At 46.3% G+C, this 27906-nt stretch overlaps 1 protein-coding gene across 27 annotated transcripts in view; it reads right to left on the reverse strand.

The window, feature by feature from the left end:
• Window positions 1–27906, reverse strand: part of TACC1 (transforming acidic coiled-coil containing protein 1) — a 112252-nt gene that overhangs the window by 36074 nt on the left and 48272 nt on the right. For 13 of the 27 annotated variants that reach the window (XR_014830458.1, XM_021075683.2, XM_021075678.2 and 10 more), the window contains 3 exons: window positions 23675–23861; window positions 22536–22651; window positions 232–1357 (listed from right to left, as the gene is read on the reverse strand). Coding sequence is in view for 26 of the 27 variants with exons in the window: in XM_021075683.2 (XP_020931342.2) it covers window positions 232–1357; window positions 22536–22651; window positions 23675–23861 (1429 nt within the window). In the remaining variant the exon portion in view is untranslated. Of the gene's footprint in view, window positions 1–231; window positions 1358–22535; window positions 22652–23076; window positions 23340–23674; window positions 24216–27906 lie in introns of those variants that run through there. The other 14 variants (XM_085001097.1, XM_021075694.2, XM_085001100.1 and 11 more) reach the window with 7 other exon arrangements.

A 27906-nucleotide genomic window follows, 5' to 3' on the forward strand; every position in this document is an offset into this window, starting at 1 on the left:
TTGACTGAATAAGCTGAGGGGTTCAGAAGCAAGGCAGACAAGAAGGAAACCTCTGGTACATGGGACTCCACACCAGAATTAGGTAAACAGTGAAGACTGCAGTAGGAAGTTACGAGCTTGCTGTCTGCCCTGGGGCACCTCCGAGAGAACTTTGTTCACCAAAACCAAAAGCAGTGGCTGCCAAACTCACAAGGAGGACAGAACGCAACACCCCCACCCATCCTCACTCACGTTATTAAACGTGACTTTGGCTTCTTGGGTGACTCTAAGATTTCACTGATATGATTACCGGCAGGAGACACAAAGTCACTGCCTGTTAAAGTCAGAGTGGGTTTAAAGGGATCCAGGGATTCGCCAATGTCGTCCTGGTCGAAGCAGTAGGAGCCCTGAGAGGGGAGCGGGGGGCAGTGCTGCAGGATGGAGGGGCTTCCAAAGGGACCAAGGCCAGGGCTTTCCCACGGATGGGGGTCCAACGGCGGAGAGTCTCGGAGGCCGGGAGCATCCTCTGCAGCCAGGCCTGGAAGCAACTCCAAATCTTTGGCACCCACTGGCTCCCCAGAGCAGTCTTTCCTGACCTCGGGGGTCAGTCTGTTCCCCAGCTTCCTGCCCAGTTTTTGCGGGAGGGATTCCCTGGACTCTGCATCTTCCACGTCTTCTGCGAAATCCAACTGGAGCCTCAGAGGTGAGCCCCTTGCCTCCTCAAGCACCTCAAACCCTGAGTCGTTGGTGTCACTACTAGGGACGCCTGGCCTCTCCTTAACTGCAGGGGGATGTTTCTGGATCCTGGCAACTCCTAGTCGGGAAGGGCTGGAATTCTCAGCCACCTCATCAGGACCGAACCGGCAGGACGGCCTGGGGAGGTGCGTGCCCTCCAGAGCCAGGTCGGAACCCAAGAACTCGCTGCCAATTGCCTTCTTCCTCAGGGGTACGGGCTTGGGCTTCCTCAGCCTGCTTCTGCCAACTGCGGGCTCCGGGCCTGTGCTCCCCGTCTTCAGGTCGACCTCCGTGGAAGCCCCCAGCGTGACCCCCACATTGTCCTCTGTCATCGCCTCGTCCTGGGTGCCACCCACTGAGCGGGGGGCTGCCGCCTCGCCTAAGACAGCAGGGGTGCTGCCATGAGCTGCTTTTGTTCCAAGCGCTGCCAGGACATCTGTGGGCTTCTTGGTTTCTATGGAAAATGGCCTCACTATTGAGATTTTGCTAACATCGTGTTCAGGTTCTTCTCTGAGATCCTTGATGGGGGAAGAGTCTGCAGCAGCCCGTGGAGCCACCTCGTGTTCCGAGGGTCTAGAACAAGCCTCTGTTGAAAATTTTTCTACCACTTCTGCCACCAGATGTTCGTCCACTTCTTGTGAATCTGGAACAAAACACAAAGGCCACCTATCAACAAATTATCTTTTCGGCACTGATCAATATTCTCTACTAGCAGAATCCACAGAGAGATAGACAGGACGCCCTTCCCTCTTTGCTTTTACCAGCTTCCCTACAGTTCGGCAGGGATGGCGGTGTGGCCTGAAAGGGCACAGCTGGTACTACACCCTAAAATGAGGTTTTCAGAGTTCCTGTTGTGGCTCAGCAGGTTAAGAACCCAACACAGTATCTGTGAGGATGTGGGTTCAATCCCTGGCCTTACTCAGTGCGTTAAGGATACAGTGCTGCTGCAAGCTACAGCTCGGATCTGGCATTGCTATGGCTATGGTGTAGGCCAGCAGCTGTAGCTCCATTTTACCCCCGGCCCAGGAACTTCCATATGTCACACGTGTGGACTTAGAAAGAAAAATTTCCATCCCAAACGGTGTGTGTGCATTATTCAAGTTATGCAAATAACCAAGTTATACAAATAATAATTATACCAAGCAGAGCTATTTAGGAAAAGATCATGGGCCCTCTGCAAAGCATACTAATATGCTAAAAGTCATAGGTTAAAATAACTGGTCTAGAAGAAACTCTGGACACTGACAGCTTAGGCAGAGAGATCTGATCTGCCACTGACATAGTTCCCAAGCACTGCCTGACTGCCTGGATTTTTATGCAGTAAGCAGATTTTAATCTCTGGATGTTTAAAATAAGTAAAACTTCTCCCCCAGAGTAGAATTTAAAGAACTGGACTGTTTTAAAATTAAATGAAAAACTCATCATGGCCTGCTCAGAATAACTTCTCTACATACTTTTATAAACTAAAAGAAGAACCAAATAAAGAAACTAATTTAAAAAAGGAGCAACAGAAAAATGGCTTTGAGAACAAACAGCCCTTATTTTAATAAGACACAGATCATAAAACAGTAACATTTTTTTTCTTTACAAGTTCCCTCTCTTAGGCCAGAAATTGTCTCAAATCATTTGTGAAAATTAAAGATCCTTTTAAATTGGGGTCTTATTAGGAGAAACACTGCAATCAGGAAAGTGAAAATGAGGGTATTTCTGAGACACTGCATGCCTAACTTAGAGATCTGAAGTAATAATAAAGTAGCAGCAAAAAGTGAGGAAACTGGTTATCTCAGTATCTCATGATTTAAGGGAAACTCAGAGATGACCGTCTAGTCCTACCTCCTAATCCTAATCCTAGTCTAGAATCAAAGGACCAAGCATCACTGGGGTTGTTTTTAAAATCTCTCACACATCTTCTTCTTTTCAGTGCTGCACCTGCAGCATATGGCTCCCAGGCTAGGGGGGTTGAAATCGGAGCTGCTATTGTGGTGTACACCACAGCCACAGCAACACCGGATCCTTAAGACACTGAGTGAGACCAGGGTTTGAACCCTTATCACAGAGACAACAATGGATCTTTAACCCACTGAGCCACAACAGGAACTCCACACATCTCTTTATATGATTCCTTTATAGCTGGAATTTGCAAGGGTTTACAAATTATTCTGCCCAATGCTTCAGATAATCTACCAATGCCCAATATGTCTTGTTTTTAAAAATATATTTAACTATTACTAATACTATAATTAAAAAAAAAAAAGCTCTCAATTCATGACGTCTGGCATTCAACATATTTCAAAAGGATGTTTTTTGTTTTGGGGAGTTTTTTTTGGCTGCCCCACAGCATTTGGAAGTTCTCGGGCCAGGGATCAAACCTGGGCCACAGCAGCGACCCAAGCCACTACAGAGATAAAGCTGGATACCCAACCTGCTGAGGAACTTCCAAAAGGATATTTTTTAAAAAGAGGAAGCAGGAGTTCCCGTCATGGCGCATGGTTCTGACTAGGAACCATGAGGTTTCCGGTTCGATCAATGGCCTTGCTCAATGGGTTAAGGATCCGGCGTTGCTGTGAGCTGTGGTGTAGGTCGCAGACACGGCTCAGATCTGGCGTGGCTGTGGTGTAGGCCAGCGGCTACAGCTCCAATTAGACCCCTAGCCTGGGAACCTCCATATGCCGCAGATGCGGCGCTAAAAAACAAATAAATAAATAAAATAAAAAGAGGAAGCAAATGTGGTAAAATCTTGAAAACTGTTGAACCCAGGGGTGGGTGTAAAGGGGTTTTCATTGTACTATTTTCTTTGCTGTATACTTTTGAAAACTTTCCAAATAATTTCTTTTTTGGGGGGGGCTGCACCCGAGGCAGGCTAGGGGTCCAATCGGAGCTGTAGCCGCCTGCCTACGCCATAGCCACGTCCAGATCTGAGATGCATCTTTGACCTACACCAGCTCACAGCAACGCCGGATCCTTAACCCACTGAGTGAGGCCAGGGATCGAACCCACATCTTCATGGATACTAGTCGGACTCATTGTCACTGCGCCTCAATGGGAACTCCCAAAATAAAAAAATTTTAAACCCAACTGCATTATGCAGAGAACTTTAACAAGAATGCTTTACCATATACTAGCAATTTTACCTTGTGTACAGACACCCTATTCTCTCTCTGTATATCTGAGCCGTTACACTGTTACTGCTTGTTTCTCTTGGCTGATGGGGGGTGGCAAGACAAGCAATGATGAAAACACACCATCAAAAACCCAAAAATCGGTGAAAATCTGAGCGAAACAGGCTCCGTTAGAAGCCAGGCCAGGTCCGGGCACACCTGCTCACGCCCTGGTGTCAGTCGGTTATACAAAATCGAATCTTAATGTACCAAAGCAGAAAGAGTTACCACTTATTTTATGTGAGCCACGAAGGGTGTTTAAGCAGGGGTGGAATAAAATCAGACTTATGTTCTCAACAGCTCACTCCGGTTGAAATGGGGAGAAGGGCTGGAAGAAGGTCAAAATGGAAGAAACACCAGCGGGCCATTCTGGGGGCTTTGGCTAGGGTGGTGCTAACAGGCAGGAGGACGTGCACGGTTTAAGAGAAGGAGGTGAAATTGATAAGGTTGGAAGGAGGACTGAGGAGGTGGAGGTATCAAAGACGGCTCGTACGTGTTCAGCCTGTGCAGCAAAAGGATGGTGTTACCACTCACTGAAGTCTGGGGATACCAGATGAAGAGCCTGGGGGCTGGCAGAGGGGGCTGCAAGGCCAGCCCCGGACACCGAGAGCTGTTTGGGACTCCGAAGCAGCGATGCTGAGTATGAAGTCGGTACGTGCAGAGGACTGTGAACAGTACTTGACATGATGGAAGCCATGAAGAGATCACCTTCAAAGTCACATCGGCTACCACCTCCTGTAAAGTAGCTCCCTCCTACACGTTCATCTTTGAACCTTAGCATCTTTTAATCTAATTTTTTTGGCCGTGCCCATAGCATGTGGAGTTCCCACATCAGGGATCGAACTGGTGCCACAGCAGCCACCAAAGCCACAGCAGTGACAAAGCCAGATCCTTAAACTGCGGAGTCCCTGGGGAACTCAATCTAATTTTTTTTTTTTCTGCTGTACAGCATGGGGACCAAGTTACACATACATGTATACATACTTTTCCCTCCCATTGTTGTGTTGTGATGTAAGTATCTAGACATAGTTCTCAGGGCTATACAACAATCAATCTAAATTTTTAAGAGGTTGGTTACCTTTTTTCCTAAAAAAAGAAAGTATACCTGAAAAAGATTAATTTAGAATAAAACTTGACGTTTAACTGCCTCTGTAAATTAAAAGAGTTTTTAATTTACAAAGGTGGGGTTTTCTGTCCCCCAGGGCTATTGAAGTTTTATTGAAGTTTAATTAATTTACAAGGTTGTGATAATTTCTGCTGTACAGCAAAGTGACCCAGTCACAGACAGACACACATCCATTCTCTCAGATTCTTTTCCCACAGAGATTATCATGGAATATTGGGTAGCGATCTCTGGTCCCCAAAAGACTAATACTGTTAAAGAATGACATCACAGCTACATAGGAAAGCGCCCAAACATTTTAGAGACGTATACTGAGATATCTGTGATATGATACTTCGAATTTGTTTTACAAATACTTAAGCAAAAAAAAAAAAAAAAAAAAGATAAAGGGGAATTCCTGTCATGGCTCAGCAGCAACGAATCTGACTAGCATTCATGAGGATACAGGTTTGACCCCTGGCCCCGCTCAGTGGATTAAGGATCCGGTATTGCCGTGAACTGTGGTGTATGTCTCAGACGTGGCTCAGATCCTGCATTCCTGTGGCCATGGCGTAAGCTGGCATCTGTAGCTCTGATTCAACCCCTAGCCTGGGAACCTCGATATGCCACGTGTGTGGCCCGAAAGAAAGAAAGAAGATAAAAGGATAGTGAGTGGACACAGGTCTGGGAAAATCTGGACAATGACTTAATCTGGGCCAAGGGAACACAGAGGTTCCACTTTTGCATGTGCCATGGGAAGCTGATGACAATACAAAAAAAAATTGTCTTTTGTCACATGACTTTCTCTCCCATTCTCCTCTCCTTGCCACTAACCTTAACACTCCCTCAGGGGAGCCCTAGGCATCAATACCTGGGGGCTCTGTGTCCTTCCCACAGGCCTGAGATACGGGACAAGGGAGGCTGAGACAGGAGAGGACAGTGGCTCCAACCCAGTGGCCCTTTCCTTTCCTGGAACCTTTTGTCCCTTTCCTGATTCCTTCACCATCACTCCCATGCCTCCCAGAGACCAAGGGGAAACCCACAGGGTACTCATTCACTTACTCTCTCTTGGCTCTCAATTTCTGCCCTAATCCCCTCCCTCAGAAAAGGGCAGGGCCAGAGTTCCCACTGTGGCTCAGTGGCTTAAGAAACTGACCGGTATCCATGAAGATGTAGGTTCAATCCCTGGCCTTGCTCAGTGGGGTAAGGATCTAGCGTTGCTCTGAGCTGCAGTGTAGGTCATATGTGCAGCTCAGATCCCACATTGCTGTGGCTGTGGTGTAGGACAGCAGCTACAGTTCTTATTCAACCCCTAGCCTAGGAACATCCACATGCTACAGGTGCGGCCCTACAAAGCAAAAAATAAGACAAAGGGAAAAAAAAACCTCACTTCTCACCTATCTGGAAAAGACATTTTTTGAGTAAAATTTTATTAGCATGTGCACTCTCCATCAGCAAGAGTCTGGGTACCAGCAGACCCCACATGCCCAGGTCTGCCCTGCAACAGAACCTAACTTGCAAGCATCCGGCCACCAGTAACTAACTCAGTGAGAAGTAAAACACCCAAAGTGTCCGCAGGTTCCAGTTCAGATGGGAGCTCTAACCTGGGCTATCGGCCCTTGCTTTCGTCTGAGAACACTGCTATGTAACTGACCTCCCTCTATTCATCCTTCCATTTCACCAAAAATCCTTCAAAACCTTCCTCCAGGGCACCGATCAGCTGATCAGCGTTCTCCCTGGAATGAGTCTGATGAGTCTGGATGATTCTGACAAGCACAGCATTGCCTGGCGGCTGGGTGAACGAAGACAGAACGGAGATCAGGAGATGAATTCAAAGCGAGCACAGAGGAAATCCAAAAATAGACCAACATTTCCACTTCTGCCGAGTCTGTTGCTGTTAATGAAACTCTTCCTTTCAACAAGCTGCCTCTTCTAGATCTAAAACGTGTGATGCTCTGAAGCAGTAGATGCCTTTTATGCTTTTTCAGGATGTAGACTATTCTCATGTAAGAAGAGATTTTTTTCCCTCCCCTCCCCCCACTTTATAATATTTCTAAAAGAAAAGGCACAGAATGCCAAGATTTTAAACACTCAAGTAACAGCTTGACATTCTGGTATGCACTCTGGTATTTTGAAAATAGACTGGGTTAAAATACAAGTTTATGAAAAACCTTGAAAACCTCAGAAGGGGAGAAATGCCATGAATACAAAATATTTTTGCAACTCAGAAACGTATTCAGCTACGATATGCTGAGAACCTGCTCTGCTCGCTGCTTCCATGCGGATAATCTCATTTAAGAGGAGATAAAACAGCAACCACAGGGGAAACATTGTATATTAACACTTCGGATTTGGCCTTTTTCTCAAATATGCTTGATTTTTCCCCCCCTCAGAATTTAACTTTTTGCTAAACGTTGTCTGCAGGCTCCTAGTAGATCTGCCCATCACTTCTCTCCTTTAGCTACATGAGGCCCCTTCTGTGGGCTTCAAAATACTGGATATGAAAAATGACAAAGCTGCCAAAATGTAAACAGCCCTCCCGTGTGACACTGGCCTCCTCCTAAGCTCAAAATCTAAACAGTTTTAGTGCATCCAAGACTAAAAGACACAGGTCTGACTCTGAGGTTAATACAAAATCTCTGAAAATGAATGCCTTTACAGTAATTCAGGAAGAAGGGTTCTCAGAGAAACTTTCAGAAGGTCCATGAAGCCCCTGAAATTCGATGAAAAACACCAGAGGCTTTTCCACGGGAGAGAAAATCCACAGCCTTCCTTATAGCCTGGACCTAGAAACCACCGAGCAGAAGACTGCAGTTTAGGACCATTTTTAGGGTCCTCGAAAGGACTCCTCTCAGTACTTGAGGGTTACAACCTCCATCTCCCCCCAGTCATGACACTGGGGTCTAAATACTCTTACGCTACTGGGAGAGAAAAAGCTCATCATCAAAGAAGAAAGCTCGTCACCCCCTGAGAACATTCCAAAGGCATGCTGCAAGAGCCGTTTTAAGCAATTTCAAGTGTGGACTAAATGTCTGAGAGGGCACACTCACCAAAACACTGATTTAAATTGTTTAAACAGAAGGCAGTCGCTGGCTCCAGATAAGGTGACATTAAGACTGGACTGAAGGGCGGGTGGCAGGGCCCTAAGGGACACCAAAGTCCGTGAAAGCCGGTGGGGGTGGTCCCGACAGGGCACTGGAGTGGGAGGAAGGGACACTCGGACAGACCGCCCCCATGGGAAGTCAGGCCTCCCAGGAACAGGCCTGGGTAAAGGCTTTCCTCCTCTGGAGGATGGTCTGGGTTCTGCTGGGCAGAGGGTGGCATAAGGTCAGGAAGCAGCCAAACTGTGTGGCCCAGTCTGCACACCCTTCTCCACTCCCTGCTCACACGGGGCCCTTCTCTTCTAGTGACTGTCAGGCACTTCAAGAACCTTCATTTGGGAGTTCCCGTTGTGGCTCAACAGGTTAAGGACCCAACATAGTGCCCATGAGAATCTGGGTTTGACCCCTGGCCTTGCTCACTGGGTTAAGGATCCGGCATTGCCGTGAGCTGTGTAGGTCGCAGATGTGGCTTGGATCTCATGTTGGTGTGGCTGTGGTGTAGGCCTGCACTTGTAGCTCCTATTGGACCCCTAGCCTGGAAACCTCCATATGCTGCAGGTGCGGCCCTGAAAAATAAACAAACAAATAAAAAATGAAAAAGTGGGAAAATGTGCTCACTTTCACACAATTAACAGGATATGTTTCTAACCCATCAGACTTGTAAAAATTAAAATACATTGGACGCTCAGTCCCAGGGGCCAAGCGAGCGGCCAGCTGGCACACTCAGCCGTGTGTGGGGAAGTGGATGTGCGACCACCTGAAAGACTGAGAGCACCTACCCTAATCCAAACCGACCAGATGCTTTAATCTCATGATCTCCACAGCTAGGAGTTTTAACTATGCTCACAGAGAGGGCCAACCACACTCAGGTACAAGGATGAGGACATTCCCACACACTCTGGGGCCATTCCAAAGTACCACAGGGCAGGACAGATGATTTAAGGGGCAGCATGACCTGGGAATACTATGCGACTGTCAAACAATACGTGGACCTCTATGTGCTGAAATGGGATGTTCTCTAAGGTGGGAAAAGCAGGGGGAAGAACAGTACACAAGGTGTGGGACCTTCTTCAGTTGGTTCTAAAGACAGAAGACTTACACATGAAGAGGAAAATTCCCAGTGACTGACTGCCTTTGGAGGAAAGTGGAAAGAAGCTTTCTGTACCAAGATAATTTTTTTTTTCCTTTTTTACGGCCATACCTGTGGCATATGGAAGCTCCCAAGCTAGAGGTAGAATCGGGGCTGTAGCTGCCAGTCTACACCACAGCCATAGCAACACTGGATCTGAGCTGCATCTGCAACCTACACCACGGCTAGCAGCAATGTTGGATCCTTAACCCACCGAGTGAGTCCAGGGATCGAACCCGTGTCCTCGTAGAGACAATATCAGGTTCTTCACCTGCTGAGCCACAATGGGAACTCCTACACTAATTTTTCTAATAGCTCATCCCTTGAATTGGAACTGTGACTGATTTTTATTCTTTTTTTCCTCTCTTATTTGCTTATATGGATTCTCTACTTTGTGTCTACAATGAATATTATTTAGATGATTTTCAAAAGCTACATATAACATACCTATTTCTAGAGAGTTCAAGACAAGTTCCCTCTCTTCCCAGGCACCCTCGTCCCCCTTCCCCAGCAAAAGGCAGAGGAACACAAGCCCCAATCCGTTTCCATCCCACCCAAGACAGTGCCTTGAAGCCCTTGACTGCTCTGTAAACTTGGTTTCAGAAAACTACCCTACAGACAAAGCCTGTCACAGAAGCTAAAAGGTCACTTAACACAATACTGGTGCACAGTGCAATCAGACAAAACTTTTCTCTAAGCGAAGCAGGAAGAGAATAATCTGAGTTCCCATCGTGCTTCAGTGGAAATGACTCTGACTAGCATCCATGAGGATACAGGTTTGATCCCTAGCCTTGCTCAGTGGGTTAAGGATCCGGCATTGCCATGAGTTGTGGTGTAGGTCGCAGACACACCTCAGATCTGGCATTGCTGTGGCTGTGGCGTAGCCTGGTGGCTACAGCTCTAATTCGACCCCTAGTCTGGGAACCTCCATATGCCATAGGTGTGGCCCTAAAAACGAAAAAAAAAAAAAGTATAATCAAAGCTTGGCTGCATCAGCAAGTGTAAAATTGGTGAGCAAATGGCAGTAGTTTAAGACAGAAACGGAACAATGTACTATAGGAAAAAGAGCATGAGGTGGGTGGGCTGTGCAGTGCTGGTGGTGGACACACTGGAATGCCTGACAGATAGACAGATGAAGGACAGATGTTCCTGTGGTGGAAATGGATGCATTTAGTGCAATAGTTCAAAAATGCTCCAAATCGCCTTAGGGAGCTTTAAAAAAAAAAAAATACAGTTCTCGGGCCTTATCCTCATTTAGTTGGTCTGGTGAAGGGCCCTGGGCACTTGTTAAAAGATGATTTTAACATGCAGATAAGGGTCAAGGGATGCAATGCCCAACAGACTTATAGAACTTTCTATGATAAGAACATTCTGTAATCTGAGCTGTGTCATAAGGACAGTAGAGAAATACAGTCTTACCTAGTAGCAAGAACAAAGGCTCTGGGAGTTCCCTTGTGGCACAGTGGGTTAAGGATCTGGTGTTGTCATTGCAATGGCTTGGGTTGGTGCTGTGGCTCGGGTTCAATCCTGGGCCCAGGAATTTCTGCATGCCATGGATGCAGCCAAAAAACCCCAAAACCCACAAAACAACAAAGGCTCTACAAATATCAATTGTATTTCTATTCTCTTGTGATGAAAAATCCAAAAACAAAATATGAAAACAAATCCATGTATAATAGTATCAAAAAAGAATAAAATACTTAGAAATAAATTTTAAAAGTACAAGACTTGTATTATAAAAATTACAAAAAACTATTTGAGGGAGTTCCCGTCGTGGCGCAGTGGTTAACGAATCCGACTAGGAACCATGAGGTTGCGGGTTCGATCCCTGCCCTTGCTCAGTGGGTTGACGATCCGGCGTTGCCGTGAGCTATGGTGTAGGTTGCAGACGCGGCTCGGATCCTGCGTTGCTGTGGCTCTGGCGTAGGCCGGTGGCTACAGCTCCAATTCGACCCCTAGCCTGGGAACCTCCATATGCCGCGGAAGCGGCCCAAGAAATAGCAACAGTAACAACAACAACAAAAAAAGACAAAAGACAAAAAAAAAAAAAAAAACTATTTGAAAAAATTAAAGAGCTAAATAAATGGAAGGGCACACCATGTTCATGGATTAGAAGATTTACTACTATTAAAATGACAATACTCCCCAAATTTATCCATATATTTAATCTTACAATCTCTATCGAAATTCCAGCTGGCTTCTTTGAAAAATTAACAAGGTGATCCTAAAGTTCATATGGAAATGTAATGGACCTAGAATAGCTAAAACAACTTGGAATAAAAAGAACTCACATCTCCTGATTTCAAAACTTACTACAAAGCTACCATAATCAAGGCAGTGTGCATAAGGATCAACATATAGATCAATTAAACAGAATCAAAAGTTCAATGCTTATATCTATGGTCAACTGATTCTTGAAAAGGGTGCAAACAACCTAATAGGGGATAAAAGAGTCTTTTTAACACCTGGTGCCGGAGCAACTGGATATCCACATGCAAAAGAATGAAGTTGCACCACTTCCTCACAACATATACAAAAAGTAACTAACACTGATCAAAGACCTAAATGTAAGAGCTCAAACTATAAAACTCTTAGAAGAAAACATAGGAGGAAATCTCTGTGGCCATGCATTAGGCAAAGCTTTCTTGATATGACACCAAAAGCACAAGGAACAAAAGAAAAGACAGATAAACTGAACTTCATCAAAGTGAAAAACTTTTACACTTCAAATAAAATCACCAAAAGAGTGAAAAGACAACCCCCAGAATGAGGGATGTCTCATTCTGATGATACATATCTGATAAGGGATTTGTATTTAGACTCCATAAATATGCTTAAATAACTTAAACAACCCAATTAAAAAACAGGCAAAAAATCTGAATAAACATCCTGCTAAAAAAGATATACAAACAGCCAACAAGTACATGGAAAGATGCTCAACATTGTTAGCCATCAGGCAAACACAGGTCAAAACTACAAGGAGATCCTACTTCACATTTATTAAGATAGCTACAATCAAACAGATCCTAAAAATCGGTGAGGATATAGAGAAACTGAAAGCCCCCTACACTGATGGTGGGAATGTAAAATGGCGTAGCCACTCTAGAAAATAATTTGACAGTTCCTCAAAGTGTTAGAAATGGTTACCTTACCACCTGACAATCCCATACTAGATACCCACCAAAGAGAAATGAAAACATACCCTGACACAAAAACTTGAACACAACTATCCATAACAGCGTTATTCATAATAAGCCCCAAAGTGGAAATAATGTCCATCAACTGATGAATGGGTAAATAAAATATGGTTTATTCATACAGCAGTTTATTAATCAGCAGTAAAAAAAAGGAATAAAGTTCATCCACAATAAGGACGAACCTTGGAAAGATATTAAGTGAACTGAGCCAGTCGGAACAGACGACATATTGAATAATTCCATTTATATGAAATGTCCAGAAAAGCAAATCCATTGAGACAAAGTAGATTATCAGTAGCCTAGGATCGGGGTGGGAGGGGTGGGGGGGGATAAAATATTCTTAAAATCAGACTGAGGTGATAGTTGCAAAACTCTGTTAATATATTAAAAATCTTTGAGGAGTTTTCACTGGCATGCAACCAGACTGGCAGGGTCTCTGGAGCCCTGGGATGCTGGTTCAATCCCTGGCCCAGCACAGTGGGTTAAGGATAAAGATCTGGAATTGCTGCAATGACTAGGTCACAACTGTGGCTCAGATCTGATCCCTGGCCTGGGAACTCCAAATTCTGTGGGGTGACCAAAAAAAAAAAAAAAAAGAGAGAGAAAGAGAAAATCTTAAGAGTCCCTGTTGTAGCTCAGCAGGTTGAGAACCCGACATAGTGTCTGTGAGGATGCGGGTTCAATCCCTGGCCTTGCTCAGGGGTTAAGGATTTGGCATTGCTGTGAGCTGTGGCATAGGTCACAGATGAGGCTTGGATCCAGTGTTGTTGTGGCTGTTGTGTAGGCTGGGAGCTGCAGCTCCAATTTTACCCCTAGCGTGGGAACTTCCATGTGATGCAGGTACAGCCCCCAAAAGAAAAAAAAAAACGTTTGAATTGCACAGCCTTTAAATGGGTAATCTGTCTGGCATGTGAATTATATCTCAATACAAGTGTTTAAAAAAGAGACAGAGAGAACAAAGAGACTCAAAGGTAACAGCAGGAGCAGGTCCTGCAATTTCTATATAATGTTCTACTACATCGTAGACTTATATTTCAGAAAATGCTTTAACTAGTCTCTTAGGTATGCCACTTGTAGAAATGCCTACTTAACAGAGGTGGTAGGTCTCACCATCACGTCAGTTTGGGATTTTTACATTTTTCTTGAGGAAGCCTACAATGTGCTAGATAAATTCTATTTACAGAAAGAGGTGAAAAAATGACATCACTCTTCTTTCCCACAACAGATGCAGCCAAGAATATGAACCATCTTAGAGGTATGACAACTGGCATGCTCAAAAGGCCTTTTTTTTTTTTTTTGCTTTTTAGAGCCGCACCCACAGCATATGGATGGAGGTTCCCAGGCTAGGGGTCGAATTGGAGCTGTAGCCACGGGCCTACACCACAACCACAGCAATGCCAGATCTGAGCCGCGTCTGCGACCTACACCACAGCTCCCAACAATGCCGGATTCTTCACCAACTGAGAGAGGCCAGGGATTGAACCCACAACCTTATGGTTACTAGTTGGATGCTTTTCCACTGAGCCACAATGAGAACGCCCTTTTTTTTTCTTTTTTTTTTTTTTTTTTTGCTTTTTAGGGGAGAGAGGTCCACCCACATGGTAAAAACCAGAGGCCTCCCATCAATGCCCAGTGACAACATGCCAGGCATGGGTAGCTGCCTGAAGAAGGGTCCTCTGGCCCCAGGCAGGCCTTCAGATGACAACAGTCCTAGCTAGGGTCCGGACTGCATCCTCACAAGCAACCCCAAGCCAGACCACCCAGCCAGGCTGCTCCCAGATCCCAGACCTACGCAAACTACACAAGGTAATAAATGTTTATTGTTTCAAGCTGCTAATAAGTGTTGGTGCTGTTATGTAGCAACAGATAACTAATACCAGCCTCTTAGAAACTTCCCTCCCTCCCTTCCTTTCTCTCCCTTGCTCTCTCTCCTTTTCTCTCCCTCTTCCTCTCTCTCCCTCTCTCCCTTTCTCTCCCCCTGTCTTTTTCTTTCTCTCTCTCTTTTTCTTTCTTTCCTTCCTTCCTTCCCACCCTCCACCTCCCTCACTCTCTTTTTGGGGCCACACCCATGGTATATGGAAGTTCCCAGGCTAGCTCAAATCAGAGCTGCAGCTGAGACCTAGGCCACAGCAATGCCGGATCCAAGCCAAATCTGCGACCTACAGCTTGTGGCCACTTGGGATCCTTAACCCAATGAGTGAGGCCAGGGATGGAACCCACATCCTCACGAACACTATGCTGAGCCACAACATAAACTCCTCTGAAATTCTTCTTTCTAACCAAAATAGGTGCAGAGTCCCAGGAGGCTGCACCCATCTCCAGGCACCTGCCTCTCCTCACCCACACATGACACCCACACAAGGTGGGAAGGGAAGCCAGCACTGGGATGAATGTGTTCTACTCCCCCCTCCCTCTCTCTCACTGACAAGCTGAAGCATTAAGGAAGCACAATGTTTTCACTCCAACAGCACTGCTTACCCAGTGATGCCTTTTCTTCCCACCCCACCCCCCAACTCAATGTCTAAATTGTACTGTAAACTTATGATGTTCAAAACTCCTAAAATACATATATACTTCCTACATTCTGGATGCTAAGTTCACTCATGTGAAAGATGGAATCCCTGCTGATTTTTTTTTTTTTTAATCTTTTTAGGACCACGCCTGCAGCATATGGAAGTTCCCACGCTAGGGGTAGAATCGGAACTGCAGCTGCCAGCCCACACCACAGCCACAGCCACGCTGGATCCGAGCCAAGTCTGTGACCTACATCACAGCTCATGGCAATGCTTGATCCTTAACCCATTGATCAAGGCCTGGGATTGAACCCGCATCCTCATGGATACCAGTCGGGTTCGTTACCATTGAGCCATGACAGGAACTCCTCTGCCGACTTTTTTTTTTAATTACTATCATTCAACAAGATACTAAAGATGCTTTCCCCCAACACATTCTCTGTCTTGGCAACACGTTAAGAACCTTTATTTCCCCTGATAAGTCTTAAGTCAGTGAAGAGAGATTCATACATTCCCTGTGGAGAGAAGCTGTATACTATGCTCCAAAAAGCTCTGGGAGTGTGCTCTTAAAAGAAGCTGAAGTAAAACCCTACTGTACTATTAGCAGTAAAGGGTCTGGCCTCCATGTCTCAGTTTTCAGACTGGAAATCACATGTGTCCTATCTCTTGGCATCATTGTTATAAAATCGAGTAAGATGCCTTAAAAAAAACCAACCTGCTTTCCATACACTCAATAAATACAGCTGAAACAAAGCTGGTAGCATGTCAAGTTGGAATCACGCAGTGGGAAAGCTGGAAATGAAGAACGTGCTGTCGTATTTCCAGCAATGACACAGGGAAGTGGGTCCCTGGACTGGCTAGGAGACCCTCTGCAGCTGCCACACAGAAGTGCCAAGGTACATTTTTTTTTCAGCTGTGAGTTAATGCACTACTCCACTGGGGTACTATATTCTTGCGAGTTTGGCCACCATGAATCCAGCCCCTGGGACTCCAACCATGTGTGTGCGAGCCCATAAGATTAGGTTCACCTCACTGAAAGGTGAGGGCAAGGCCTTGAGCTTACAAGCAGCAAACCCTTCCTGGGCCCAGCATTAACACAGTTACCAGACAATCCAGCAACCCTCAGTTATCAAGTACCCACAGAGATGGCTGTTTTGGGTGGATAACCATATCTTTCCATAGTGATCTGAGTTTAAGAGACTGTGACAAAATGGTTTATATTGCTAGGGTTTCCTAAGAAAAGTAGTACTGGTCACTTGAAAAGAATACTATGATTGCTCTTTATTAACATTTTTTTTTCTTAAAGTATAGTTAATTTACAAGTTATGCCAGTTCTGTACAAAGTGACCCAGTCATATATATACACACATATATATATTTTCTTTTTTATATATACAATTGCTCTTTAAATGGTTAAATGGCTTTAGACCACATCCATTTCTTAGGTGGAGCATTAAGTGGAACAACATCATTTTAGCAGGGCTGCCCGCCCCACCCACATACACACAGAGGGCAGAGAAAATGCCTGTGCCACCAGAAGCTATCAAAGTAAGCTATACTGCCTTATTTGATGCTCAGGGAAATGCAAGTCTGAAACCAGAGCAAATCAGTCTCTCCCTAAAGCCTTACTTGACCATTCAGGCCTATAGCAATGGCAATCAGCACCCACTGTAAATTTGTTAATTAATGAGGTAGAGCCTTGTAGGTTTTCTTTTAAAAAAAAATAAAATAAATAAAAAATAAAAATTTTTCTTGGCCGTGGTGTGCAGTGGCTGGATGTGGGATCTCAGTTCCCAGACCAGGGATTGAACCTGAGCCACAGTGGTAAAAGTGCCAAGTCCTGATCACTGAAGACTTCCAGGTAACACCCCCTTGCAGCTTTTTAAATTTTTTAAATTTTATTTATTTATTTATTTATTTTTTTTATGGCTGCATCCACGGCATATGGAAGTTCCTAGCCCAGGGACTGAATCTAAGTTGCAGCTGTGACCTCCACTGCAGTTTGCAGCAAAGACAGATCCTTTAACCCACTGGGCAGGGCCGGGGATGGAACCTGTGCCTTGGCAGCAACGTGAGCCACTGCAGTCAGATTCTAACCCACTGAGCCACAGCAGGTACTCCTTGTAGCTTTTTTTAAATTAAAGCTTACTTACTTAAACTTTATAAATTTACCAAAATTACTGTAAGCATGGATCTAGGTTGGCAAACTTTCCTGTAAAGAGCCAAACAATAAATATTTTAGGCTTTTGCCAGCCATTCTGTCTCTGTTCTGCATACTCAACCCTGTTATCTTAGTGTGAAAGCAGCCAGACAACACCTAAATGCACTTAGGGTGGCTGCATTCCAACAAAACCTTTTTAGGCCCCGAAGTTTGAATTTCATATAATTTTCATATGTCACAAAATATTTTTTTTCAACTATTATAAAATGTAGAAAGTTCTTAGCTTAAAACAGTAACAGGCAACAGCTGGCCACATTTGGCCCATGAGCCACTGCTGGCTGATGCCTGATTTAGACTTACCCAAACTGTCAACAAACAACTCTGCAGTCCCCACAGGCCTCCAGCAGTGGATTGATCCTGTTTATCTCTCTCCTCCTATTCTGGAGGACTACAATGTGTGTTTGGAATACCTAGGCATCTCATTAACACATCAAACAGGGTAGCTGTTCCAAGGGTATGGGAGAGCTTCAGCGTGAATTAAAATTCCCTTTCTCAGAGAAAGATAACAATCTGTAAATAAAGGGGCTGCGTGTGTGCGTGCAGGTGCGTGTGGGTGTGCGTGTGTGTGTGTGTTGGGGGAGGCCTCAATTAACACAGGACATATGATGCAGCTTTTGCTTTTATAATCTAAACACTGGACAAAACTACAATCCATTAGCACCAAAAAGAGACAGAGAGATGAACTTGAGATTATACCTTTCAAAAGTTCTTTCCTAGGTGATGTTTCCTCACTGATGATCTCCCAGAAAAGAGGAAGAACAGTAACACCAGCAACTTAAACACCCTTTGCAGAGACAGACAGATAGCAAACACAGAACTATTGGCCCAAACACTTTAGCCACCTTCTGGTTCATTCAAGAAACGTCTTTGCCTACAGTTTATTTTACCAGTTAGCTTGAAACTGGTTTCATTATGTGCTTTAAAAAAAAACCCAGGGAGTTCTTGTCATGGCGCAGCAGAAATGAATCCAACTAGGAACCATGAAGTTGCGAGTTTGCTCTCTGGCTTCACTCAGTGGGTTAAGGATCCGGCATTGCCGTGAGCAGGGGTGTAGGTCGCAGACTCAGCTTGGATCTGGCGTTGCTGTGGCTGTGGTGTAGGTCAGGAGCTGGAGCTCTGACTGGACCCCTAGCCTGGAACCTCCACATGCCTCAGGTGCAGCCCTAAAAAAAGCAAAAAAAAAAAAAAAAACCCACAACCTCATCCACTAATTCCTAGGATGGCGCACAATTCTGTCTCAAGAAGAGTTATTACAGGCATATTTTGGCAATATTGGGGATTTGGTTCTTGACTACTGCAATAAAGTGAGTCATATATGAAGTTGCGTGTGTCTTTTTGGTTTCTCAGTGCATGTAAAAGTTATATTTACACTTTACTGTAATTTATTAAGTGTGCAATAAATAGCATTATGTCTACAAAAATAATATATATATATATACATATACCTCAAGTAAAAACATTTCATTGCTAAAAAATGATAACCCTCAGCTGACAATGCCACAAACCTTCAATTTGTAAAAAATGTAGTATATGGAAAGTGCAATAAATGGAGATATGTCTGTATAGAGACACTTTTTTTTTTAAGGAGCACTTTTTTTTTTTTTTGCCTTCTAGGGCCACACCCGTGGCATAGGGAAGTTCTCAGGCTAGGGGTGGAATTGGAGCAGTAGCTGCCGGCCTACGTCACAGCCACAGCAACGCAGGATCAGAGCCACATCTGCAAACTACATCACAGCTCACATCAATGCCAGATCCTTAACCCACTGAGCAAGGTCAGGGATTGAACCCATGTCCTCAAGGATACTAGTCAGGTTTGTAACCCACTGAGTCACAACGGGAACTCTGAGTTCAGATACTTTAAGTCCCTAAACAGCTTCTAATAAAAGAAAATGAACTCAAAATAGACAGGGATATTTCCTTGAGTTCAAAGAATTAAATGGAGGTTGGGATAGGGGGCCATGGGTACAGTATATGGGATGCAGCCCATATACTTGAGGGTCCTTATGGAACAGGAAACCAAGATCTTTTATGTATGTGAACTCTGACCCCTAACCAGGTCACAGATCATCCTTTAGAAACCACAGTCTTATACAATCCACACCTACTGTCCCACCACATCCTGGACCCTCAGAAATATGAAAGACTAACTTTACCAAGAGCCAAATAATCAACAGTTTAAGGAGAAAGAGGACCATTCAGGCCAAGAAATTAGAGGTCATCACTAGACTCCAGGAATTTTTTTGCCCACTGATACTTTCCGTGGTCAGACCTGTGCTTGGTTGCATTTTCACATTTACTGTGAATGCACAACAGGGCCATCAGTGGGACCCTGGATTTGGATGAGGTATTGGGGAGAAGAAGCCCTGGAAGGCAGGATGCTATCCTATTACTTAGAGACCCTCAATGGAAAGATTTCATAATACATGGCAGTTGCTTCCTGCAATCATGATCTGATTTCTTGGTCTTTCTTGGTCCATGACTCTCTAAAAGGAAAACTTATAGAGAGAGTGAAAAAGAAAGTATGAGCTAGAAGCTACAAAACTTGTAAAAATGAGTCAATGGCACGGGAAGGATCAAACAATTGGGGCTGTATGGTGCTGGGGGCCTGGGCCAAACGGGCCTCTCTATTCAATTAGCAAAGAATTTGTCAGGATGAATCAGAGGACCAGCTTTCATCATGGTGAAGAAGAGGGCGGCCCAGGCTGAGCAATTCAAAGAGGCTTTCAAACAGCTACTTAACGCATCTTGTGAGCTTTATTTAAATTTGAGGGGAAGGCCACAAAACAGTTCTTTCAAGCTTTCAGATCTCCCTTCTGATCTGCCAATCTTGAGAGAAGAAAAGTGAAGCTACGAAGCACTGAGACTGCTACAAAGCAAAGCAAGCACTACATACAGCTCCGCCAACACGCAAACCAGCCTGTTCCCACGCGGTCTCTGCCTGAGATGATGGGGAAAAAGCAGCCCAGGACCAGCTGAGGCTACTGCTTGCATTTTCGGCAGGGAAGCCAGTATAGAGCTCACCCTTTACAGCAAAACCAAATCACCAAAAGCTGGTATCATTTCCCCAGTAACTCCAGCTCTGTCACAAAGTCCAGCTCTGAGAACCTGACTTCCCCAAGTGTCCTGGGAGGAAGTTACTAAGCAAGAAAACACTTGGGACTGTTGGGAGAATAAAAACATGTTCAGACCCCAAACTAGATAACTGAAAGCTGGCTCTAGTTGCCACCAGAGGTGACAGTGACAGGCACTGGAATAAAGAAAGCATGTGAAAAGGACGTTGGTCCTAGAGTCTCTTCTCCAGACAGCAGCCGGCTAGCCTTTTTAAGAAGAAGTCAAAGCATCATTCCTCTGTTCAAAGTCCTCTGCTGTGGGCTGAACTGTGTTCCCTCCAAAAGATATGTTGATGTTCCAACTCCCCATACCTGTGAATGTGACCTTATCTGGGAAAACAGCTGACTCCTTGAAAAATGTCGGGGCTGGGGTGGGAGTAGGGTTCAGGGTGCTGACTCCCCTCCCCCACCAGTCAGCACAGTCAAAAACCCTCCATATCAGCCGTTCTGCATCCCTGGATTCATCCAACCATGGATCGTGTAATACAGTAGGACATTTTACTGAAAAATAACTGCAGATGAGCAAACCCTCGCAGTTCAAGTCCACGATGTTCAAGGATCAACTATAGTATCTTTGCAGATGGAATCCGGCTAAGATGAGGTCACCCTGGATTAGGGTGGTCCATAAATCCAGTGACTGGTGTCCTTATTAGAAAGCCATGTCAAGAGACAGAGACATACAGGGAGAAGTGGGCCATGTCATGAAGGAAGCAGAGATGGGGGGTCCAGCCAAGGAACAGCAAGAACTGCTGGCAACCACCAGAGGCTAGAAGAAACAAGATTCCTCCCTAGAACCTCTGCAGGGAAGGGGGCCCAGCCAACACCCTGATTTCAGACCCTCAGAAAGAACAGATTTCTGTTGTTTGAGGTTGCCCAGTTTGGGCCACTTTTTTTTTTTTTGTCTTTTTGCTATTTCTTGGGCTGCTCCCGCGGCAAATGGAGGTTCCCAGGCTAGGGGTCAAATTGGAGCCGTAGCCACCGGCCTACGCCAGAGCCACAGCAACACGGGATCCAAGCCGCGTCTGCAACCTACACCACAGCTCACGGCAACACCGGATCGTTAACCCACTGAGCAAGGGCAGGGACTGAACCCGCAACCTCATGGTTCCTAGTCGGATTCGTTAACCACTGTGCCACGACGGGAACCCCCGGGCCACTTTTTAAAGGCAGCCCTAGAAAGCTAACACATCCTCCAACAGCTTCTCAGAAAGAAAATCAAAGCCTCAGTACAACAGACCTCCCCGGACCTGGATGACTTCGGCTCCCACTGCTCCCTGCCTGGTCACTGTGGCAGCCCTAGCCCCTTCACTGGTCCTTGAACATGCTGCCACCCTGCTGGGACAGCCTCACACCTTCGAAGGAGCCTTTCTCTCTGCTGGAAGAGTTCTTGCCTCAGGTCTCTGCACAGCTGTTCTCTCCATCTTCCTGCCAGGCTCTGCTCCAGTCCCCTGACCAATAAGGACCCTCATCAGCCTTCAGCATCTCCTACCTCCTCCCCCACATACTCTGCTCCTGCTTCCCTTGCTTTACTCTTCTCCACAATACTTAAGACAAGCTGACATACACATTTTGCTGAACCTCTCAAGATCCACCTCCCTCTGCAACACTAGCTTGGTTTCACTGCTGAATCACAGTGCACCTGATTTACTAAGTGGATACATGAATTTGACCAGGACAGGGGAAATTTTACTCAAAACTGGCTGTGTGACAAAAAGGGTTTCTATTAATTAAGTGTAAGAGCAGCTTCTGGAGATGAAGGGCAGGCTCAAGGTTGAGCTCTGAGGGGCCAGGCTGTCTCAGGTGGATGCAGAGCCCATACCCATCCCTGATGGAAGATGAAATGGCCTCTTAAGATTTGGCTTTATCTAACAAAGTCAATCCACCTAAAATTCTTGCATCCAGCCACACCCTGTAGAAATCAAGTTGGCCTGAGAAATGCATGAAGCCAAATCTTAGCATACCCCCACCATGGCATGGCCATGTACATTTTTGTTTTTTCAGGGGCCAAGGGGAAAGGCCCATCAGAAATGTTCTGACAATGATAATCTTATACTGCAAATGTACCCACCACCTTATTTAGGGAAGAAGGCCTCTGACCACCACACTCATGAAAAACCAACCCCAAACCATTTCAAAAAAGCTAAGTGTTTTCAAACCACACCTGCTCAGTAAGGAAACTATCCCAACCTGGTTCCAAGAGCTCTAAAAAAATACTCTTCCTGCCCTCATTTGCATTTTCAAAACTTTAAACAACAACAAATAGAGGCAGAAAATGAAAATCTTCCTTTACCTTGGGTTTTGGCCCCGGGGCCTGCCAGTCCCAGCTGTGAATCACAGGATTCTTTGAGAGGTGATCTGATGGGCGTTTCAGCTTCAGGGGTCTCAAAATTACCTTCAGAATCCGAGCTGCCAAGGAGGAAAAATGAGGAATTACCACTTTCAACGGTATTGCCGACACCCTTTATAGTCTACATATCCACAAAGGCTAAAGTCCAGTTTCGTCTTTTTGTTTTGTTTTTTGTTTTTTGTCTAATTTTACAACCCACGGGTCCTCAGTGGGCCTGGCCTTCGGGACCAGCTTGGGGGGTTTCCAGCAGGGCCCTCCTTAGGCTGCTGTCTGGCCTCCTGGCTCCCTGAAATCTCCATCCTCCGGAGCCTTTCTCCAGCACCATTTATTTTTGAGGTCATCCTTTCCTGACAACCCCCAAAAAGCACTTTCCAATAGACTCCTCTTCTCATAAGAACCCTAATTTAAAAATCAAGCTTGCTCCCTCACCCTAAAAATTAAGCCATTTCTCGCCATGATGCCTTTTTCTTCTCCAGGCCTTTACCTATTTGGAACTCATTCGGCCTCGCCGAAAACGCTGTCACCTGCCTTCCGCAATCATACGGGTGACAGCTCGGCAGAGACCACCATTTCTCACCAGCTGCCAGGGGCCTGTCACCGCCCTCGACCTTCTTTACCCAGGTTGCATTTTCCGGACACAGTGGGGGCCCCAGGAGGGCCTGGGAGCCGACTCTCCCCCCACCCCACCAAAGGGAGGGCCCTAAGTTCTACTGAGTAGGGTGTGTGTGTGTGTGTGTGTGTGTGTGTGTGTGTGTGTGTGTGTCCGTCCGCGCGCGCAGGGGAGGGGGCTGCGTAGGTCAGGGCTTAGAGGAAGTGACCGAGGCAGACGGGGATGCGGGGAGACTGCAGATTCTGGGTTAGGTTCAGAAAGCTCGTACTGAAACCGGGAGGAAGAAAACACCCAGAAGGACAGAACATTCTGAACTTCCGAATGTACAGCGGGGACCTGGTTACGGGCAGGGACGCAGCATTGGCATGAACACGGTTATACGCGGGTGGCGACCACACACACGCACACAGAAGGAGCCGCAGATGGATGGATGGCAGCGCGTTTGCATCCCGGCAGGAACGCCTGTACTTGCCTGAAACTCAAGGATTTGGTCTCGGCTTGCGAGTCCTCCTCCTCGGGGTCGCCCTCCGACCCTCCGGCCTCGTCCCCTCCGGCGCCCCCGCCGCGCACCGCGGACCATGTCCATTTCGCCCACTGCACGGGGGACAGGATCTGCCAGGGGCTGAACGCCATGAGCGCGGCTCCTCCAGCTCCGGCTCCTAGGAGGAGGGGAAGGGGGAGAGCCTTTTTTCCCTTTCAAAATGGAGGGAACCGGTGACAGGCGCCGGACGCGCTTCCAGTGGAGGCGCGGATGTGGTTAAACGAGCGCCGTCGGGGGGCCCGGGTGGAGCGCTTCCTCTCCGCCGGCAGGCAGCGCCCCGTTCTCCTCGTCCTCCCTCCCGAACGTGCGGCAGCGGCGCCTCCGCACCCGGCGACTCTCGCTGGAAAGACACCTCTCCAGGGGCCTCCTCGGGGCCCGGGCCCGCGGGGCGGCTCAGCGGCTCGGCGGGTCAGCGACTCCGGGTCCGAGCGTCCCGGCTCCCGCCTCCGGGCCGGCGAGGCGCGCATCAGCTGCGGCGGAGCCGCGCCCCAGGAGCCGCCCCCTCGGACCGTACTACTCGCGCGCGCGGGCGGGGGCGGCGGCGGCGGCGGGCCTTTGAAGCGCTCGGCGCTCCCGCTGGATCCCCCCACCACGGCGCCAAAGTGGTAGCTCCTGCACTGAGGGAAGGGGCTTCCCGGCTGCAACTTCGGCCGCAGGCCAAGGACCCGGGTGCCCCCAACAGCTCCTCCGGCGTCGGGAGCGGGGAAGATCCGTTTTTCTTGGTCAGTGCACGCTAAACTATGCCTCCTTCCCTTTTTATTTTTATCCTTTCATCTTGCTACTGCGACTTAATGGCGTTGGTGATACTGGATCTCAGAGAAGTTCAGTTCCTTAGTAAAAACAAAAAACATTGAGGCCGCTGTTGATGTCTTCCCATTCCTGATAGGACAGTGTGGAAGATTTCAGCTGATTCACTTTCAACCTTCAAATCCCTCAGCAACGCGGCAAAAGTAGCCAAGGCTGGAATTTTAGATGTTTTGTCGCTCCCCAGTCGACCCTGGTGGATGTTCCGTGGCCAGGTCTTGGGTAATTACCGTGTGAATTATAACCTGATCAGTTTCCCATTCTCCTTTTTGAGGCTTTCTTTTCATAACTTATAAGTCCTGGATTTCTGACTCCGTTTGCTGCTTCGTAAGTTTGCCAACAGGCCTGGTGATGGCAGCCTTCAAAATAAAAAGCTATGTTTGAAGGCAGAGGGAAGTAGAGCTCTCCTCGAATTTTCTTCATTTTTCAATAAGGGATTCTACTTTGCCTCTCAGAATCACCAATGTCGCCCTGAGAATCCACCGCACAAACCACCAGGTTTAATGATTTCCTTGCCTGGATAAGGTGTTTCTTGTACTATTGTAATTTCCAGAGTGGCAGTGAACCTGTCACCTGGCAGGTTCCCACCTGACAGCAGCTCCAGAATTTAGGAACAAAATCAGGCTGAAACCACCAGACAGATGTCTCCCCTGAAAGGGGCTGGCATGCATACTGTTGATGAATCATGACTGTCTTACACAGTTGATAATAAAAGCAAAAGCGAAATAGGTAGTTTTACCATAGCCGAAGGGCAGGGGTTTGCCTGAAGTCTAGACTAAAGGGCCGGGGTGTCTGGATGCTTTAGAATTCATCCAGCCCCTTCCAGATAAACACAGCTATCATGACCATTCCAGACACTACAACCAGTAGAAATAAGTAGGAGTCAGGGTGGGGTTTTTTTGTTGAGGGGGGGGGTTGGGGGGATTGTGAAATATGCCACAACACTCTAACTAGTTGTATTTTTAGGTTTATGGCTCACCATCCAGGCTCCTGGATTTGACTCAAGTGTTTCTTTAGTTTGTTTTTTTTCTCTTTAGGACCAAACCTGCAGCATATGGAGGTTCCCAGGCTAGGGGTCAAATCAGAGCTGCAGCTACCAGCCTACGCTACAGTCACACCAATGCCAGATCTGAGTCCCATCTGCGACCTACACCACAGCTCACGGCAATGCCAGATCCTTAACCCAGAGCGAGGCCAGGGATCGAACCTGCATCCTCTTGGATACTATGTTGGGTCCTTAACATGCTGAGCCACAACAGGAACTTCCTGACACCAGCGTTTTGATATCCCCAATGTAAATCAGTAACTGGCATATACTGGTCCTGTTCATTCTTCTTCCTGGAACTTTTTCATTCCTCAGAACCCCCACTGTGACTGACACAGCTCCCGCAGCCCCCATTTTTCATACTGTACTATAAATGTCTCCCATCCAGTCCTACCTCTGAGGGTTTTCTCAGCTGGGGTCGCTCTTGCCTGACTTCTCCCCCGTCTTGCTGCTCCTGCTCCCAGTCTACTCCAGCCCTTTGTAGTCCCACCTATAATCTCTACAGAATTGGTTCTGAACCTTTAATATGGCCAAGAATCATCCAGGGCCCCTCTTTAAAAATCCAAGTTGCCAGCAGGTTCTGGAAACTGGTATTTTTACCAAGTGTCTTGAATTTTTTTCTCAGGATAAATTTGGGAAACAATGACCAGCTTGAGTCAACTAACTGCTGCTTCGGGAACAATCTCCTTTTTTGCTGCAGAGTTTTGCACACACACCCCCCTCAAGCCCCGAGATGTTGACAGCAAAATTCCCTTCATCACCCAGCACAGGCGTCTGCTCTAGGAAAACAGGCTGATTGCTCCCTGCTTTCTACCATCTCTAGACCTGGGACACTCATAGAGATGTTTACTGTGGCCCTTGGATGACTGTGAAAGGGTACACGACTAACAGTTACACTAGGACAACAGGCACAAACCAGGACGTCCCAAGATGTAAGGTCACCGTACACTTGGCACACTATATATAACATATTTGTTTACAAGTTGTCTGGACCATAAGCTTCTAAATGTCAGGGACCACACTGCTTTTATGATTTATTTCTGTTCCCCTAGAAATCAGGACAGGGTCACACATTCAGTAGGGTGTTCAATAAATGTGCAGAAAAGGAATATTCTAGTTTATAAACAGACCTTGTAAGTTTGGCTAGGGTGACATAAATTCCTAAAGCTTGACTCTTCCTGGGGAAGAGTTTGAAATTTTGAACCAGCACAGAAAGGACACCAGACCAGTGATGGCCCCAGCAGGACAAAGCCTGGTCTTTATAGAAATGTCTTGAAATTGGAGAAGCAAATGCCCAGATTTCGGAAAATCAGTCATCTGCAAGTTCCTGGACTTCCTGGGAACAACAAGAAAGTAAGTAATTACTCAATAGCTTGAATTAATTTTACTGTCTGGAACAAATAGTGAGGCCGGTACATCCATCTTCCTATAACTCTGGGAAAGAATGGGCAATGTTTGACAACCAAGGTAAGCCATCATTTTGCTGCTAGGCCCTTAGCTTCAAGGGGCAGAATGTCTGCAATTATAAGACCAAATGGAATGTCTTTGTTTTGGAAATGACCCTATGCACAGGAAGGGCCCATCTATTCTCTTCCTCCCTCTGCTTCTTGCCCTTCACTGCCCTTCTTGCCCTTCAATAACGCCATGAAAATCTAAACTGAAACTCCTTGAAACACTCCACAATGGTGGCCAGCCAGGCACACACACCTTGCCACTAACGGATACTCAAGAGGGATCTGCAAAATGGGTCTCTTTGGTAACAAAAGAAAATAAATACACGAGTAAGCAAACTCACACTGGCAAAGACTATCTGGGCTGGCCGGAGGGCAGAGGCAGTGTACAGACTGACCAGGAAGGACCCTCTCCCTGTTAAGACGGAGCGCGTAACTCAGGTTGAACTTGATCTTGTAGTAGGGAAAGCAAACACAAATGCCTACGTGGATAATGTGAGGAGTGACCAAGCCTGGGGGGCAGCTGTACCATCTGGAGAGGCCTGCCGTAGGTAAGGTGAGGCCCAGCCCAGTTCTGGTGCCCATCTAACCCAAACCCAGGATTTTTTCTTTTCATATTTTAAAGTTTTATTGAAGTATAGTTGATTGACAATGTTGTGATAATTTCTGCCATACAAACCCAGGATTTTACAGGATATATTCCAACCTTTCATGTTCCTACTAATTTAAATTGTTTTAAGAGTTCCCATTGTGGATCAGCGGGTTAAGAACCTGACTAGTATCCGTGAGGTTTGATCCCTGGCCTTGCTCAGTGGGTTAAGGATCTGGCATTGCTGTGGCTGTGGTGTAGGCCAGCAGCTGCA

This window comes from Sus scrofa, chromosome 15, assembly GCF_054392235.1.
Source record: "Sus scrofa isolate SSC_HxYL_T2T_F1_AM1 chromosome 15, Sscrofa_HxYL_maternal_Yorkshire_Landrace_v2.0, whole genome shotgun sequence".
NCBI classification, from domain to species: Eukaryota; Metazoa; Chordata; class Mammalia; order Artiodactyla; family Suidae; genus Sus; species Sus scrofa.